Source organism: Terrapene carolina, unplaced genomic scaffold, assembly GCF_002925995.2.
Source record: "Terrapene carolina triunguis isolate 2854851 unplaced genomic scaffold, T_m_triunguis-2.0 Scaffold199, whole genome shotgun sequence".
Taxonomy (NCBI): Eukaryota; Metazoa; Chordata; order Testudines; family Emydidae; genus Terrapene; species Terrapene triunguis.
In genome coordinates, this window is record NW_020664550.1 from 3,395,795 (window position 1) to 3,411,183 (window position 15,389).

The window sequence follows — 15,389 nt, forward strand, 5'->3', positions numbered from 1 at the left end:
GCTTGTCAGCACCTCCTCCTGGCCACTCTGGGGATTAGCTCTTTCTGCCTGATGCCCTCTCCTTGTAGTTCCTCAACCCGTCGTCTCGCTTTCTCGGTCTGCGGGCTCTCTCTTGGTCCTCAGGAGCTGCAGCATCTCAACTTCATGGCTTAGCCCTCTGGCCAAGTCACAAGATTCCTCCCCTTCCAGAGTAACATCAACATCTTCCTCGCCATCCCAGGCAGTCCTTAAGCCCACTGCCCTGGCCGGGCCACTCCCTTAGCAGCTAGAAAGCATGGCCCCAGACAGCCTCCAAGTTCACTGGCCACCTTGTGCCACTCACTCAGTGGCTGGTAGGGAACCCAGGCCCATCCTCTACTCAGGGTTCCAGTCCAGAGCCCTATCTCCAGCAGCGAAGGTCTGGGCAACCACAATCCTTCCTGCACCTCCCCTGGAGTACTTCTAACCTTGCTTACTCCAGGCTCTCATTCTCCACCATTCTAGCCAATCCCCTTTCCTCTGGGTCTGCTAGACAAACCCCTCCTTTTGGGTCCAAATCCCTTTCTCTCCTTTGTTGTAGGAAAAGTGATTGCAGCCCCTTTCCTCCTACCAGCTCCCTGCTTTCACAGCAGCCCCCCGTGTGCCTGCATAGATGAGCTTCAATTAATTAGGGCTCAACTCTCAGCCTAAATGTCCCCAAGCTTGCAGCCTAATAGGTTAATTGGCCCCTCTGGCCTACGTTAACCCCTTCATGGTGAGTGTGGGGAGCACACCCCCCCACACACAAGGAATGGACAAAGTCCTGCTTCTCCGAGTGCAGGAGGAACCACGAACAAAAGGAGCAATTTCTGAGCTCACAGGCTCAAGCCTCTTTAGCCAACAGACCCCAAAGCGTTCTCTCTAGCTTTTTCTAGGGTCACATTGGAAAAGATCTATGGCATGGCTGCTGCTGGCCTGGGTCAGCTGACACAGGCTGGCGGGGCTTGGGCGGTGGGGCTAGAAATAGCTGTGTGGATGTTCAGGCTCAGGCTGGCGCCTGAACGCTTGGGACCCTCCACCTGAGTCGGGCCAGCTGCGGGTTTATTATCCCAGTGTAGACATACCCACTGTGCTCACGAGCTACTGCTTGGCTTTCTTGCTTTTTGCCTCTTTCTGTTCTTGTATGCAGTGTAGTTGTAGCCGTGTGGGTCCCAGGATATTAGACAGACACAGTGGGTGAGGTAATATCTACTCAACCAACTTCTGTTGGTGAGAGAGACAAGCTTTCGAACCACACGGAGTTCTCCCTCAGCTCTGGGACCTGAAGAATCATGGAATGAACAGAGGCACTGGATTTACAGCTTATTACAATAGTCTGTAACCCACTAACCCCCTCTTGACTGCAGAGGTGTTAACAGGCCACTCTACCTTGATGATCCCTTAGAATATGGGCTAACTAGGTATGCTCAACAATCTGTTCCACCTTGCATTTAGCTGTGACCCTCGGGGTACCTTTCCCAGACCTAACAAAGAGCTCTGTCTCTCTCACCAACAGAAGCTGGTCCAATAAAAGATATTACCCCTCACACACCTTGTCTTTCTCTCTTCTTGTCTGTTCTCAGTTTCTGTGTGTTCTCGCACACCTCCCACACACTCAGTCCTGCTGACAACGGCTGACCTACGTGGAGATAGCTTCTGGGCCTTGTTTTAGCTGTGCCCGCCCCCAAAGCTTTCTTACAACTATCTTAAATGAATGGCGCAATCACACATCAATTTGAGCGAGGTTTTAACTCAATCCACAACAAAGTGTCACCCAGCTCATAACATTATTCTTGTCTTAAATTGATATAACTGAGAGCAGAACCAGACCCTAAGTGCCTTTAGTTGGCAAAAATGGTTCAAGTGAGCTGGTTAACTAAATTGGGTATAAAAATCCTACACCTTCTTGATTACAGCCAGACTAGAACCAAGACTAGAAAATCCTTGGATACGCAGATTATATAACACGATATCTACTACCTGCGCACAGTGTGGTTGTACAGTAACTATTTAGTACTGTGTAATCTTTTATATAATCTAAAATTAATCAGTAGAACAAGCATTCCCAACAACTGTAACACTGTAATCTATTTTCTACCGGGGTCCAGCAGCTCTGTAAAATATAAAGACTGATAACACTATTTTCTTAGACTCAGATTCTCAAACGGGTCCATTGTACCGCAGATATTGGTTTCCATTTTAGAATGTGTTGCATGCGGCTAATCATCAAGTGCCACAACCTTCCCCTGACTTTGGTGATAGTAGGATCACACGGCCCAGAGGGAAGCATGACATAAAAGCCAGAGAGAGGCAAGGCTGGATCAGTACAGAGGCAAGATGGCCAAGTTGATGCTTCTTACCGGTAAGTCCAGCTCTGTAACTTCTCTTGTAGTGGCAGGTACATGGGGCAGCTAACCACTCCCACCGCTCATTATAGAGCTAGCGCTGTTTTTACTGTGCTCGCTCTATCCAAGTGAACACGAGCGTGTCTCCTGCAGCTGAGAATCGCACTCACAGCTCAAAGTGTAGACACACCCAAAATGACCTGAGATGCAAAGAGAGACAAGGTGAGTGAGGTAATATCTTTTATTGGATCAGCTGCTGTTAGAGAGAGAGAAAAGCTTTCCTTTCCTAGTCCTGAAGAAGAGCAACGTGTAAGCTCGAAAGTTTGGCTCTCTCACCAACGGCAGTTGGTCCAATAAAAGATATGACTTCACCCACCTTGTCTCTCTAATAGCCAACACAGCTACAACAACACTGCATACTGAGACGCGAAGGACAACAATTTGACAGGGTTTTGAGAGAGGGCTCGGGTGTCTTTCCTGCAAAGTTAAAGGGGTGGGGGGGATGGAGTAACCGTAGGTGCCTAGCTAGCTGAGTTCCTGTGAAATGATTCATTTAATACTGCTGGGATTTTACTGTATTATTATGTGAGTAGTATATTGACCTCCCGCTAAATGACCAGGAGATTGGTGGATGAGACAATGAGCATGATGTCATTGGAAGCACCTTAGCCGGAAGTCCTGCCTCACCTTGATGTCACAGGCAGTGACAATGCACTGGAAATGATGGTGTCACCTGCCATGATGTTATGGCCTAAGCCTTTGCCTTTCTGCAGTCTGCCTCTTTTGACACCTGACCAGGGTGACCAGGCATCCCGATATTAGGGGGTTTGTCTTATCTACCTATACCCCCACCCTTCCGGGAAAAAAAAGTGTCCCGATTTTTCACACTGGCTATCTGGTCATCCCTGTCCCCCAACCAGAAGGCCTACCTGACCTGGGGAGGGAAACTCACATGATTTGATGTATGGCCCAGAACCCCTGTATCAGGAATGATAAGTAGCATCACCCCTAGAACTTAAAACAAGTGCAGCAAAAAATCTGAGCAAAACTAAAATGTGAAAAGAGAGAAAGAGAGAGATGTTTTAAAAGACTTACAAAGAGACTAGTTAAAGGAAAATGGAAGTTTGTAAATATAAATGTTAACTAAAAACACAGCAAGATGTTTTCCCACATGCATAATTGGAGAGAAAACTGTCTATTGCAAGGGACAACGAGGGAGGTAGTGTTTCCTAGTGGATAGAGCACCAGCACGGCATTCAAGAGACCTGGGTTCCATTCGTAGCCCTGCCATGGCCTGCTAAGTGACCTTGAGCAAGTCACCTCCTCGTTCTGTGCTCTTATACTGACCACCTTTGTAAAGCACTTCGAGCTCTACGGACGAAAAGTGCTTTATAAGAGCTAGGTATTAATAATAATGATACCTGATAATAATCTGTGATATGAGTTCTATATATTTATTAAACACTTGCTGTTAGAAAGCAAACATTAGAAAGCAAAAATAAACACACTTCTTGATATTCCCATTGTTTTTATATGCATTCCCAGTGTTGTTTACACAGCTGCTGAAATGTAAAATACACTTCAAAGACTCAAAAGTTGTCAATGACCCAAAACGAGTTGCTTTCTTTACTACTCGCATTCTTTAAAATGCACAGTAATGGGACACAGGAGATATTTTAGGTGCAGCCCTGATACCAGTCAAGTAGTTGCATATTCCCAGGTTTAATGTTGTAATTATTCTCTTTTTCTTTAAAGGTTTGGCACTCCTGCTGAATGCACAGATAGGTATGCGGTTTTTTTTTATACTGAAAACATATTATGATTTTTGTTTCCCCTTTGGGAAAGGAGGATATTTTAATATATTCTGTATTCTTTTAGTTTACTCTTTTATGTGCCTTAAAGTAGATAGATAGATAGATAGATAGATAGATAGATTTGTATGCCCTTTCTATCTATTTAAGTTAATGTATTTAACTTATTAAAGCATTATGTAAGGCTCATACTAGAACCTGGTTGGTAGTCAGCTTTTAATAAAACACTAGAGTACTGAGTAGCTTTCTTTCTAAGGCAGATTAAGAAAAGGTATAAAAGAAACAGGTACCATTGACAAACTAAGGGGGCTTCCTCAAATCTCTGCAGGCTTCAGTAGTGTCCCATCAGGAATGAATGTGGCCTATGTTGTAGAACAAGAAGAGGAATCCACCATTTCAATCAGGGGTCGGCAACCTTTCAGAAGTGGTGTGCCGAGTCTTCATTTAATCACTCTAATTTAAGGTTTCACATGCCAGTAATACATTTTAACGTTTTTAGAAGGTCTCTTTCTATAAGTCTATAATATATAACTAAACTATTGTTGTATGGAAAGTAAATAAGGTTTTTAAAATGTTTAAGAAGCTTCATTTAAAATTAAATTAAAACGCAGAGCCCCCCGGACCGGTGGCCAGGACCCGGGCAGTGTGAGTGCCACTGAAAATCAGCTCGTGTGCCACCTTGGGCACACGTGCCATAGGTTGCCTACCCCTGATTTAAAAAAAAAATAAAGAAAGTTGGCATTTTGCTAAGCCACTCAGCAGTAGCCTCATAGAAACAAGGTCATTTCCAAATCCCAAACCAACACTCTTAATTTCTGACAAGCTCCTAGCTTGAAGGGTTTAATGAAAGAAAAGTAGAAGGAAGATGAAATCAAAACTTTCTCAGAGAGCCGATTCTCGTGTAAGGTTGAACACCCTAGGTTAGCCTGAGTGACTTCTTAGATCACAAGGAAATTTTCCATCAGTCAATTTAGATAATCTGCAGCTAGGACTGTCTATCTTTATTTACTACATTCTTAAAACAACTTACCCCAGTGGCACTGTCTCTGAGTACAATGTAAAATGATCATGGAAGATTTGCAACATACACTAAGGCCCAATTGGTACCTTCTGTCTAGTATAGTGAAGAAGAACGCACTACAATTTTTTACAGGGTTGAGTTTTCTCATATTATTTTGTTCTGCTCTTCGTGGCAAACTCCCCTATGACATCTCCCCCTCTTCTCTTCAGGCTCTGCTTATCTGCTGACATGTTATTTCACCAACTGGGGCCAATATAGACCAGGCCTTGGGAAGTTCAAACCTGACAACATTGACCCATGCCTGTGTACTCACCTGATCTATGCCTTCGCTGGAATGTCCAACAATCAGATCACCACCATTGAATGGAATGATGTGACACTCTACAAATCCTTCAATGGCTTGAAAAACCAGTAGGTATCTAGAATAAAGAGAAATCCCTTGTCTTGCTTCTTAGGGGCAAGTAAGTCACAGGCCAGCTCTACAGTGGACAGCAATAATACCCACCCACAGATGTCCAGTGAAGTTCATGTAGCAACCTCCCTGTTCCAAAATGGTCCAAGTCTAGAGGACCATAGGCAACAAATCGCTCTCCACATAGACAGAGAGAGCAGCTTGATCACGTGCAGATCAATGACATTTCTAGCTCAGGCGCTGGTTGAGAGAATACAACGAAAAGAAGCAGGCAGCAAAGATGAGAGTACATGTCAGCTCACAAGTATTGAGCCACTGTGGATTTAAGGGTGGGCCTAAATCTAGTCTTGGTTTAGTCATGTAACAAGGGAATACAGCTTAAGGCGGCAAATAGGTCACTCATTATTAAGAGTAGCAAGAGGGCAATCGTTTAAATTGGCCTTTCCTTTATGACTAGAAATAGGCTTAAATATTTTTACCTGTTGTGAAACTTTTTTTTTTAATCCCTTCCTTTGCAGGAACGGACAACTGAAGACTCTCCTGGCTATCGGGGGCTGGAATTTCGGAACAGCACCGTAAGTCCAACCCATCCACTTCCTGTGGCTGCATCCTGGTATTGCAAAGCTAGATGGAAACAATCAACTGCTTCTTCCACTGACTCTTTTCTCCTCTGCTTCCCTAGATTTAGTGCAATGGTTTCCACACCTCAAAACCGCCAGACCTTCATCAACTCTGTCATCACATTCCTGCGCCAGTATGAATTTGACGGACTGGACTTTGACTGGGAATACCCTGGCTCCAGAGGCAGCACAGCTCAGGACAAGGCTCTCTTCACCGTCCTGGTCCAGGTAAGGTGGAAATCAGATATTAGCTAATGAGAAGCCAGAAGGAAATTCATGTGGAATGACATTCAGGGTAAGGCACAGCAGATCAGAATCTCAGTGAACCAGATTCTGTGTTAATTCAGAAGAAACTTTGGATGAGTTAGATTTATTGATTTAAGACAAGGAACACATCTGCTTTTCATGAGGGAGACCACTGAGACAATCTCATTGCAGCACGCTCCACTACAATACAAATAACATATCCTCACCTGATGTTTCCATTAGCGGACTATCTGGTCCTTAGTGTAAGAGACTCCAACCAAAATAGCTGAAAGCATCGAGAGTCACAATTTCAGTATATTTGACAGTAACAAGGTTCCTTCACCTAACGTATTAAAAGTTCCTAAGAGCAGACAAATGACTTTAATTCCATCCCCAATATCACAGTATGAAACAGGCGTTCCTTTGGTTGCACTGGATGGGAGGGTCTCAAGAACACAAACTGGAGACAGAAAGGGGGTTGGAGGCTGTTTGAGCACTTCTCTGTTCAGAACTTTGAAGGCCATGAGGACTCAGCCTTGGTGGTGGTAGGGAGTCATTAACCTTTTCCTTGCCATCTCCTAGGAAATGCTGGAAGCCTTCGAGCAGGAAGCCAAGCAGATTAACAAACCCAGGCTCCTGGTCACCGCTGCTGTGGCTGCAGGGCTCTCTAACATTGAGTCAGGCTACCAGATTCCTCAGCTCGGCCAGTGAGTACCACACTCTCAGATGGCTGGGTTGTCTCCTTTTTAAATCTTCTTTTAACATCTGATAAAGGCAAATACCCATCCTATGGCTGCTCCCAAGCAGGGGGAGGTAGGTCAGAACTTGGCCTCTATCTTAGTCATTACCAACACTTGGATACTGTTATGGGGACAGTTCCACTTCAGAAGATAAATTGACATCCTAGACATCGGCACAAGGATCTGATGTTCAGCTGTTGAATAGCAGGGCAAGTCATTGGGTCACCCCTGTTTTGGTATGTGCACTGAGCCTATGAAGGGTTTCCTCAGAGCACACAACTGCACCTACCATCTAGTTCTAAGCACTCATTGGCACTATGGGTTAAATCCTCATCCCATCCTAAGGGCGCACAAGACCCAAAGAGGAGTAGAACCACTGTGCAGGAGAAGAGGGGTAGGCTGTGGAGAAGCCATGCATGCAGGAAGTGGGAGCATGACCAGTGGCACCACTGTGGAGCCAGCACTAACAGGTCAATGAACCATTCCATGGGTTAAAAAGGATTGGAGATAAATGTATGTAATGATCCCCACAGGTATCTGGACTACTTCCATGTGATGACCTATGACTTCCATGGCTCCTGGGAAGGATACACTGGAGAGAACAGCCCTCTCTACAAAGGCTCGGCTGACACCGGTAGCAATGTCTACTTCAATGTTGTAAGTATATCTTGAAAGCTTAGGGCCAGGGTCCTTTCGGTCTGTAATGACATCAGCCTTTACAATTGCAGAGATGTAGGAATTAACATTGCAGTCTGCAATTCCTTGGAGAGACTAACTCGTCTGTTGTCTGTAGGACTATGCCATGAATTACTGGAAGGACAACGGTGCTCCAGCTGAGAAGCTCATTGTTGGATTCCCAACCTACGGACACACCTTCATCCTGAGCAACCCATCCAACACTGCTGTCGGTGCTCCAACCTCAGGACCAGGGCCTGCTGGACCTTACACAAGACAATCTGGGTTCTGGGCTTACTATGAGGCATGTGTGCTCGCTCATCTCACACAACTATTAAATCACTAATACTCACGGAGAACTGTTAGCCAGTGAGTCATAGACTGAAATGAATTCTAACAAAAGATCCCACTGACTAATTGCAACTAGCTAACTAATTCATAAAAAATTACAGTTTGTTCATGGACAAAGAGAAGAGAAACAAGGATCTAGATTCACAGAATACCTTATTTTTAGTGATTTATTCGGCCTGATTTAAAAATAGACTATATTACTCTAGCTAATTTCAGCTGAATGTGTCAGAAACAGAATAAAATGCTTCTTCATCCTTGCACACCATAAATGCCTTATTAGACACAATGGGTAAATTAACTGATTATTAATTACTGAGTCCACAAGGTAAAGCAATCAGGGAGCCCACTCTAATTCTTTTCCCTGCAGTGTGTCTAATTCTTCCACATCACCTCTTGGCGTTATTTAAATTAATTTAAATGACGCTGATTAAGGAGTACAAATCCTTAGAGACAATACTTATGGTCATAATTAATGAGTAAGTCAAAGAAATTGTCACACTTTGGACTTGTTCTTTTTTTATGGGACACTTGTTAAAATTCTCACTTCCACCTTGCTTAGATCTGCACTTTCCTGAAGAATGGAGCCACCCAGGCTTGGGATACTCCTCAGGATGTCCCCTATGCCTACAAGGGCAACGAGTGGCTTGGATATGACAACATCAAGAGCTTCAACATCAAGGTATGGTGAGACATTCTGGTGTAACTAGTGCCAGGCGAGGCTTCCATTCAGCATTAGCATCTGGGCTGATTTTAGCTTCTTTCCTGGCACTTAACAGGCTCAGTGGCTGATGAAGAATAACTTTGGAGGCGCTATGGTTTGGTCTCTGGATCTGGATGACTTCACTGGCACGTTCTGCAACCAGGGCAAATTCCCCCTGATCAACACGCTGAAGACCGCTCTTGGACTGCAGAGCACTAGTGAGTGACTCCAGCAGGATGGGCTCCCAGAATTAACTCCCTGGTCACACATAGAGATGAAAATCTGAATGCTAGCAGGGGTGTATAATATTGCTTTCAGCCTGATTCAATGCACCCCCTGAATAGCCACTCTCTCAAGAGTAATAAGATATAGACAAAAACAACAAGGAGTCCAGTGGCACCTTAAAGACTAACAGATTTATTTGGGCATACGCTTTTGTGGGTAAAAAACCTCACTTCTTCAGATGCATCCACAACTCCTTATTTTAGAACATTTCTACCCTTTCCCCTTTGCGGGAATGCCATAGAGTTAGGTGCAAAGTCAGATGGTAAAGTGACACAGGGGACTAACTCTACGGCTTTTCATCTCCCTGAGACTTAGTTCAATCCACGTCATGATTAATGATCTGAAAACATGGCTTTCAGTCTTCTGAGGTGTGGTCACAGGGCAAAAACAGTTCACAGTTCAGTACGATTGATAGTATCTGCCCACGATTAGACAGGGGCTGGAACAGCAGGATTGAGACTGAGCTCTACTAACAGAGCTGTGGGGAGGACGTAGGAGTGGTGAAGACGGGGCTGCTGCAGATCAGGAGTGAATACACCTAAACTTTGGGATCCTTTGGGAAGCTGAAACTGGATCCAAATCTGAATGTAATGGTTTAGTTTCCTGTTTATAATGAAGCAATCAGAAGCCCAGATCTGATTTTAGCCCAACTTCAGCAAATATGAATTCAGGAACTAAAAAATGTGTTTCTTGGGACTCCTTCACTGCTGAAATGGTGGGGGCCATGAAAACGGGTGGGTAGATAGATAGCTCATCCTGAATGAAGTGCAAACCTGGCCCATTTCCTGGTAGAATCATCATGGAATCGTCATGATCTGCTTTTATTTCAGGCTGCACCGCCCCTGCTCAGCCCATTGCTCCAATCACAGAAGCTCCCAGTAGCGGAAGTGGAAGCGGGAGTGGAGGTTCCGGTAGCAACCCCAGCAGTGGTTCAGGCGGCAGCTCTGGTGGCACTGGCTTCTGTGCTAGCAAGGCCAGTGGCCTCTACCCAGATCCCTCTAACAGTAACAGCTTCTACCACTGCGTGAATGGGAAAACCTACCTGCAAAATTGCCAGGCTGGCCTGGTCTTCGACTCCAGCTGCTCCTGCTGCAACTGGGCATGAACCAATCAGGTTATGATAACTAATTAACCCTCCTGGAATCTGACCAAAATTCCACAAATTCATTATGATGAAATAAAGCATTCAGCAAAAACAATAGCCGCACCCTCTGTGGTTTGTTAACTCCTCTAGCACTTTGAGTGCTTCCATAGTGCTATGTGGTCTGCTTGAAGTGACACCTGAAACAAGGATGGTTGCGAACCCATCCATGGGATCTCCACAGCCCCAGACAGCAAGGGTATTTGGATCCCAGACCCAATTCAGGAGCTGGACGTCTCCTATATTTATTTATATGGCACCCAAAGTTGGGCTGGCGCTTTACAGGCAGGTAGACAGACAGTCACACCGAGGGCATGAAACTATTACAATAAAACAAAGTGGATCTCCCCTGAAAACACCTCCCTTGTCACTTGCCTTCCCTTTGCACATAGAGACCAGGGATGAAACACCTCTGATCAACAGGTTTGGAAAGTCCTTCAGTTTGACCAAACATATAAAATCGAAAGAAAATTGCGGACTTCCTATGCTGGTTGCATTCTTGCTGATAACATAACAAAACCAGCTCGGCATTACAACAGCTCAGAAGGGCTGCAGTCGTGAGCGAGACTGTTCAATCAAACAGTCCTATCAATTATTTATTATTATGTATAATAAAAATCACATATAGAGGGATATAAATTTACATCACAGGGCGATGCATTCGTAGACTTACAATCATGTGACTAGGTTCCCATATCACTACACAATGCCTTTGAAAAGGGCTTTTAAAGGTACTGTGCCACTGAGCTGCATGAACACTATAACCTGGAAAGACAAGATTAATGAGAGCAGACAAGGATCAGTAGCGGGGAAAAAACCCAGTTCCTGCCTGGGATGAAAAAGTCTATAACTGGAGACCAGGAGAAAGAGGCTGTGACATACCAAGGTACAATACAGACTAATGAGTAGCTGTGTCCCCCCTGCCCTGCAACCTTGGGTGGTTTACAATGCCTTGCTGAAGTAACTCCCACCTGGGCCTCTCCTAAACAGCCTTCCAGCATGCAAGCCACGCCCTGAGAGTCTGTGTGTAACGGCAGCCTGCCAGCCACACTTGGACTACACTTTGGCTCTCACCAGCCTTAGTTCTACTGCAGGGTGACCCCAACACACCACCAGTCGCAGATTTCCCCCCAGAAATATATGTCCTGCACGGCCCACTGCCTCCTAGACAATGCAAATATTTTAAGTCTGTTATTCCTTTATGGAATAATACGCCAGCTTATTATCTGAAATACTTCCCCAGATACTTCCATTTAAACACACTGGATTAGATAAAACAGTAAAACAAGTTTATTAACTACCGAGGGATAGATTTTAAGTGAGCACAAGTAATGAGGCATAAAAATCAGAAGTAGTTAAAAGAAAATTAAAGATAAAATGCTTACTAATGCCTAGCTTAACAAATTTTATCAGATTCAAGCAAAGTTTCTCACCACATGCTTTCAGCAGTCTTACCGACCAAACTGTCCAGTCAGGGCCCCTCCCCGAGTGCCCACCATACTCTTCCTTTGCTTCTTCAGGTGCAGTGAATGCAGTGGGCTGGGAGAGATAGGGAGGTGCCTTGGAGTGTTTGCCCCTCCTTTTTATTATTTCAGTCCCCTTCTTGAAAAACATTTCCAGCTGGGCACTAAGAGACAGAGTCTGTGTGGAAGGATGTTCCCTACTGTTTTTTTTCACCTGTTTGAACTTCCTTTGTCTTCCCTTCCTGCTTGATGACCCTGTTTACTGCTTAAATGTAAATTAAGCAGAGCACACATTCCTTTGTTTAGGACAGACTTGTTTGCCATCTTCTGTTTGGGCAAGGCTGTGGGGTTTGGAACACAAGTTAATAACACCATACAGAGAAATTTTATAACTTCACATACAATGTTGCCACACATAATTTACCAGGACAATAATGATCAGCAAATTATGAGTTTTCAAATGATACCTTAAAAGGCATACTTTGTACAAAAATTATTACAATACTGTGTAGGGTGTGAATACAGTGGTGTATTCTGTCACAGAGACCTAGAATCTAAACACAGTAAAATTATTACTGTGCACTCCCTGAATGTTGTCTCTTCAGTAAATATTCTCACAGGCCCTGACACACTCCTGAGTCCTGCAGAAGGGGCAGTAAAGCCAGTCACAGTCCCTACATAGGCTGCCCCTTCTGAGACCCTTTTCTAGTCCCAAGTGTACCCCTTTCAAATGACAAGTCCATGCTTCCACTTCTTTTTGGGGTGGGACCCCTTGATTCAGCCACTCTCCAGCTGGGTGTCCAGGTTACATCCGCTAGTTGCCAAATGTGTTCCCAACAGACTCGACGGGCTTGGCACCTGCAAGAGTTTCCTTTCAGGAGCCTGGGAACAGTAACAGTTTTCAATGACAAATTAGCAGCTTGTTCAAAACCAAGTATGAATTATTTGCCAAAAAAGTGCAAAGCTCTCAGAGAAATGGATTTAAAACAAGCTAGATGCATATTGTGTTACCTATATTTGGCATTCCCCTCAAACCTCTAGGGAGACATCACTTAGGCTTGGTGCCTCCCTGTTTGCTTGAGGGCCATGTTACAGCCTGCTTGCTGCAGACTGATTCTCCATCAGAGCTATGTCAGCCTGCAAGAGCTGGCAACTTCCCCCTCCCTTTCTACAGGGCGGATTGGTATCTTTTGAGCTCCAGCTTCTGAGCCCTGGCAAAACAACCAGGGTTGGGGCCCAGAAGTTGCCTCTTAAAAACTATTCACCTGGTGATTGTGCTTGTTGGGATGCTCCTTTTCTAGCCCACTGTGTTGCCTTTCCTGCTTGGTCTCCTTAACCAGCCCCCACTTTTGATCTCACTCCAGAGAGCGAGTAACCCCCCCACAAACAAATACACCGACACCTGCACAATATTCGTAAACCATCCAACAGATATTTCCCAGTTCTCCACAAGGCTCAAAGAAGCTTTCATCATCGGAAGTAAAAAAGAACAGAAGGATTTTCTGGGCACGAAGAGATCAATTGGCCCAATAAGCTAGTTCCCCTTTTCTCACTCCCACATCCCCGCTTTCTCATCTTCCGTCCCTTTTCTTTCCATAATAGTACCCAACATTTAAATACGCTTATACCCACGGCCTTGGTCCACCTCTCTTGCTGGGAAGAATTTGTACCCGAATTCCAGTTTCACTCTTATTTTTCTAAGTCTTTGCGCTCTCGGCCTCTCATTTCTTTTAGCATTTAGGCTATGTCTACACAAGGAGCGAGGGTGTGATTCCCCTCCCCTCTTCATCAAGCTAGCCTGAGTATTAATAGCAGTGTGTCCTTAGTAGCAGCGGTAGCACGGCTGAGCTGTGCCAAGTACACAAACCTGCATGACACAGGTGGGTACTCAGCTGCCAACCCCGGAGCTACCGGGGCTACACTGCTGTTTATACTCAGGCTAGCTTGATGAGAGCTAGCACAAATATGTGTACATGAGCAGTGTAATCACACCCCTTACTCGTAGTGTAGATGTAGCCTTAGAGTCAGTTTCAGCATTATGAAATACCTTCGTTATGTATTATTTGTGTCACTGTAATACCCAGAGAAACCATCAGAGATGAGGGCCCCATTGCACTGGGTGCTGTATATACACAGAGTAAGAGACAGACCCTGCCCCAGAGAGCTTACAATCTAAAAGGACAAGAGAGAGAAAGTGAGACATGTACAGAGAGAGGTGAAGTGACTTGCCCCAAGTCATAGAAGCCGGTCAGTGGAAGAATTGGGAATAGAATCCATGGACCATGCAGCCGCTCTCTCTCTTTCTTGGCTTTCATTAGGGGAAGGCTTTTTCTCCTTTACTGAGCAAATGTACACGGCTTCAAATGTCCACTTTTTAAAATAGACAGCAACAATCTTGTGCAGTGTTTGGTCCCATTCACAGAGGCTGAATTCCTGCGAAAAGGAGCCCCGGCACAAGGTTTATGCATCACTGCAATCCTCAAAATAGGGCTTAAGTGGGGCTTGTCAGAGGCCTTGTGCTGGCCTTCTGCACACGAGTGAATTTCACACAGGGAGCACTTCACCAGCACTGGTAAAATACTTCCTCAATGGTAAAGCACTGTGTGGAATTTTCCTTAGCTGTGTGGGACCTTCGATTAATGGGTACTAGGAAGCTGTAATGCCTGAGCTCGGGGTTCGGGCACTGTTGTAACAATGTCCGTGCTTTGTGGATTTGCACATTTGCTTTAAAGCCCCATTGTGTGACTAACTGCATCTTCTTTAAGAGCAGTGGGGGTTTCCTTAAGCAATCTGCCCACATTACTGTAATATCCAAGCGCCTCACAACCTTTAATGTAGCTAGCCTCACAACACCACTGTGAGGCAGGGTGGGGCTATTGTCCCTGTGTTATAGATGGGAAACTGAGGCACAGAGAGGTTAAATGACTTGGCCCCAGATCATACAAGAAGTCTGTGGTGGAGCAGAAATTGAACCCAGATCTCCCAAGACCCAAGCTAGCATCCTCACCAAGCTCACACTAAACCTCCAGCTATGCACTGCCAATATACTACCTATGTCATGGTAGCTGACTGCACTTTGGTCACATTCATGACATTATCTCCATGGACGTGCAGGGACGTCTTTTTGATGGTACCTTCAAATAAATCAGGGATTATTATTGTTTAACAGATTGCTAGGGGTGCTAAGCATCTTATTTTAATACTTCAACTACCTCAGTCAAATCAAATCATCAGTAGAAGACCTTGGTCTGGTCCCAAAGGAATTCTATGTGTGACCTGTTCTGCTTGCTCTACAGGTAATCCATCACCACTCAGTGTGGTGCTCTGTCCCCCCCAGTGGTGTCTGGGCCACAGGTAGAGGAGCACAATACAGCATACACACAATGATCAAACCATTCACTTTCAAAGGATTTTTATTATGGGTTAAAAAAAAAACCACCAATGAAGAAAGAACAACAACAAAAATCACCACATGTGACAGAAGGCAGAGTGTCTCACTCTGCAGGATCCTCTGCCTTCAGTTGCCTTGCAGCCCCACCCCCACCCCTCACAACCACTCCTCCGGCATATAGACTGACACAG

The 15,389-nt window shown here is 44.9% G+C and overlaps 1 protein-coding gene across 1 annotated transcript; it reads left to right on the forward strand.

Annotated features, from left to right (window-relative positions):
• Positions 1 to 2,334: 2,334 nt before the first annotated feature.
• On the forward strand, positions 2,335 to 10,308 carry LOC112118382 (acidic mammalian chitinase-like). Its single transcript, XM_024216663.1, has 11 exons — positions 2,335 to 2,359; positions 4,098 to 4,127; positions 5,384 to 5,585; positions 6,105 to 6,161; positions 6,269 to 6,434; positions 7,035 to 7,159; positions 7,726 to 7,849; positions 7,986 to 8,171; positions 8,778 to 8,897; positions 8,995 to 9,136; positions 10,034 to 10,308. Exons 1-11 carry the CDS (start codon positions 2,335 to 2,337, stop codon positions 10,306 to 10,308), a joined length of 1,452 nt encoding a protein of 483 aa, XP_024072431.1.
• Positions 10,309 to 15,389: the final 5,081 nt, after the last annotated feature.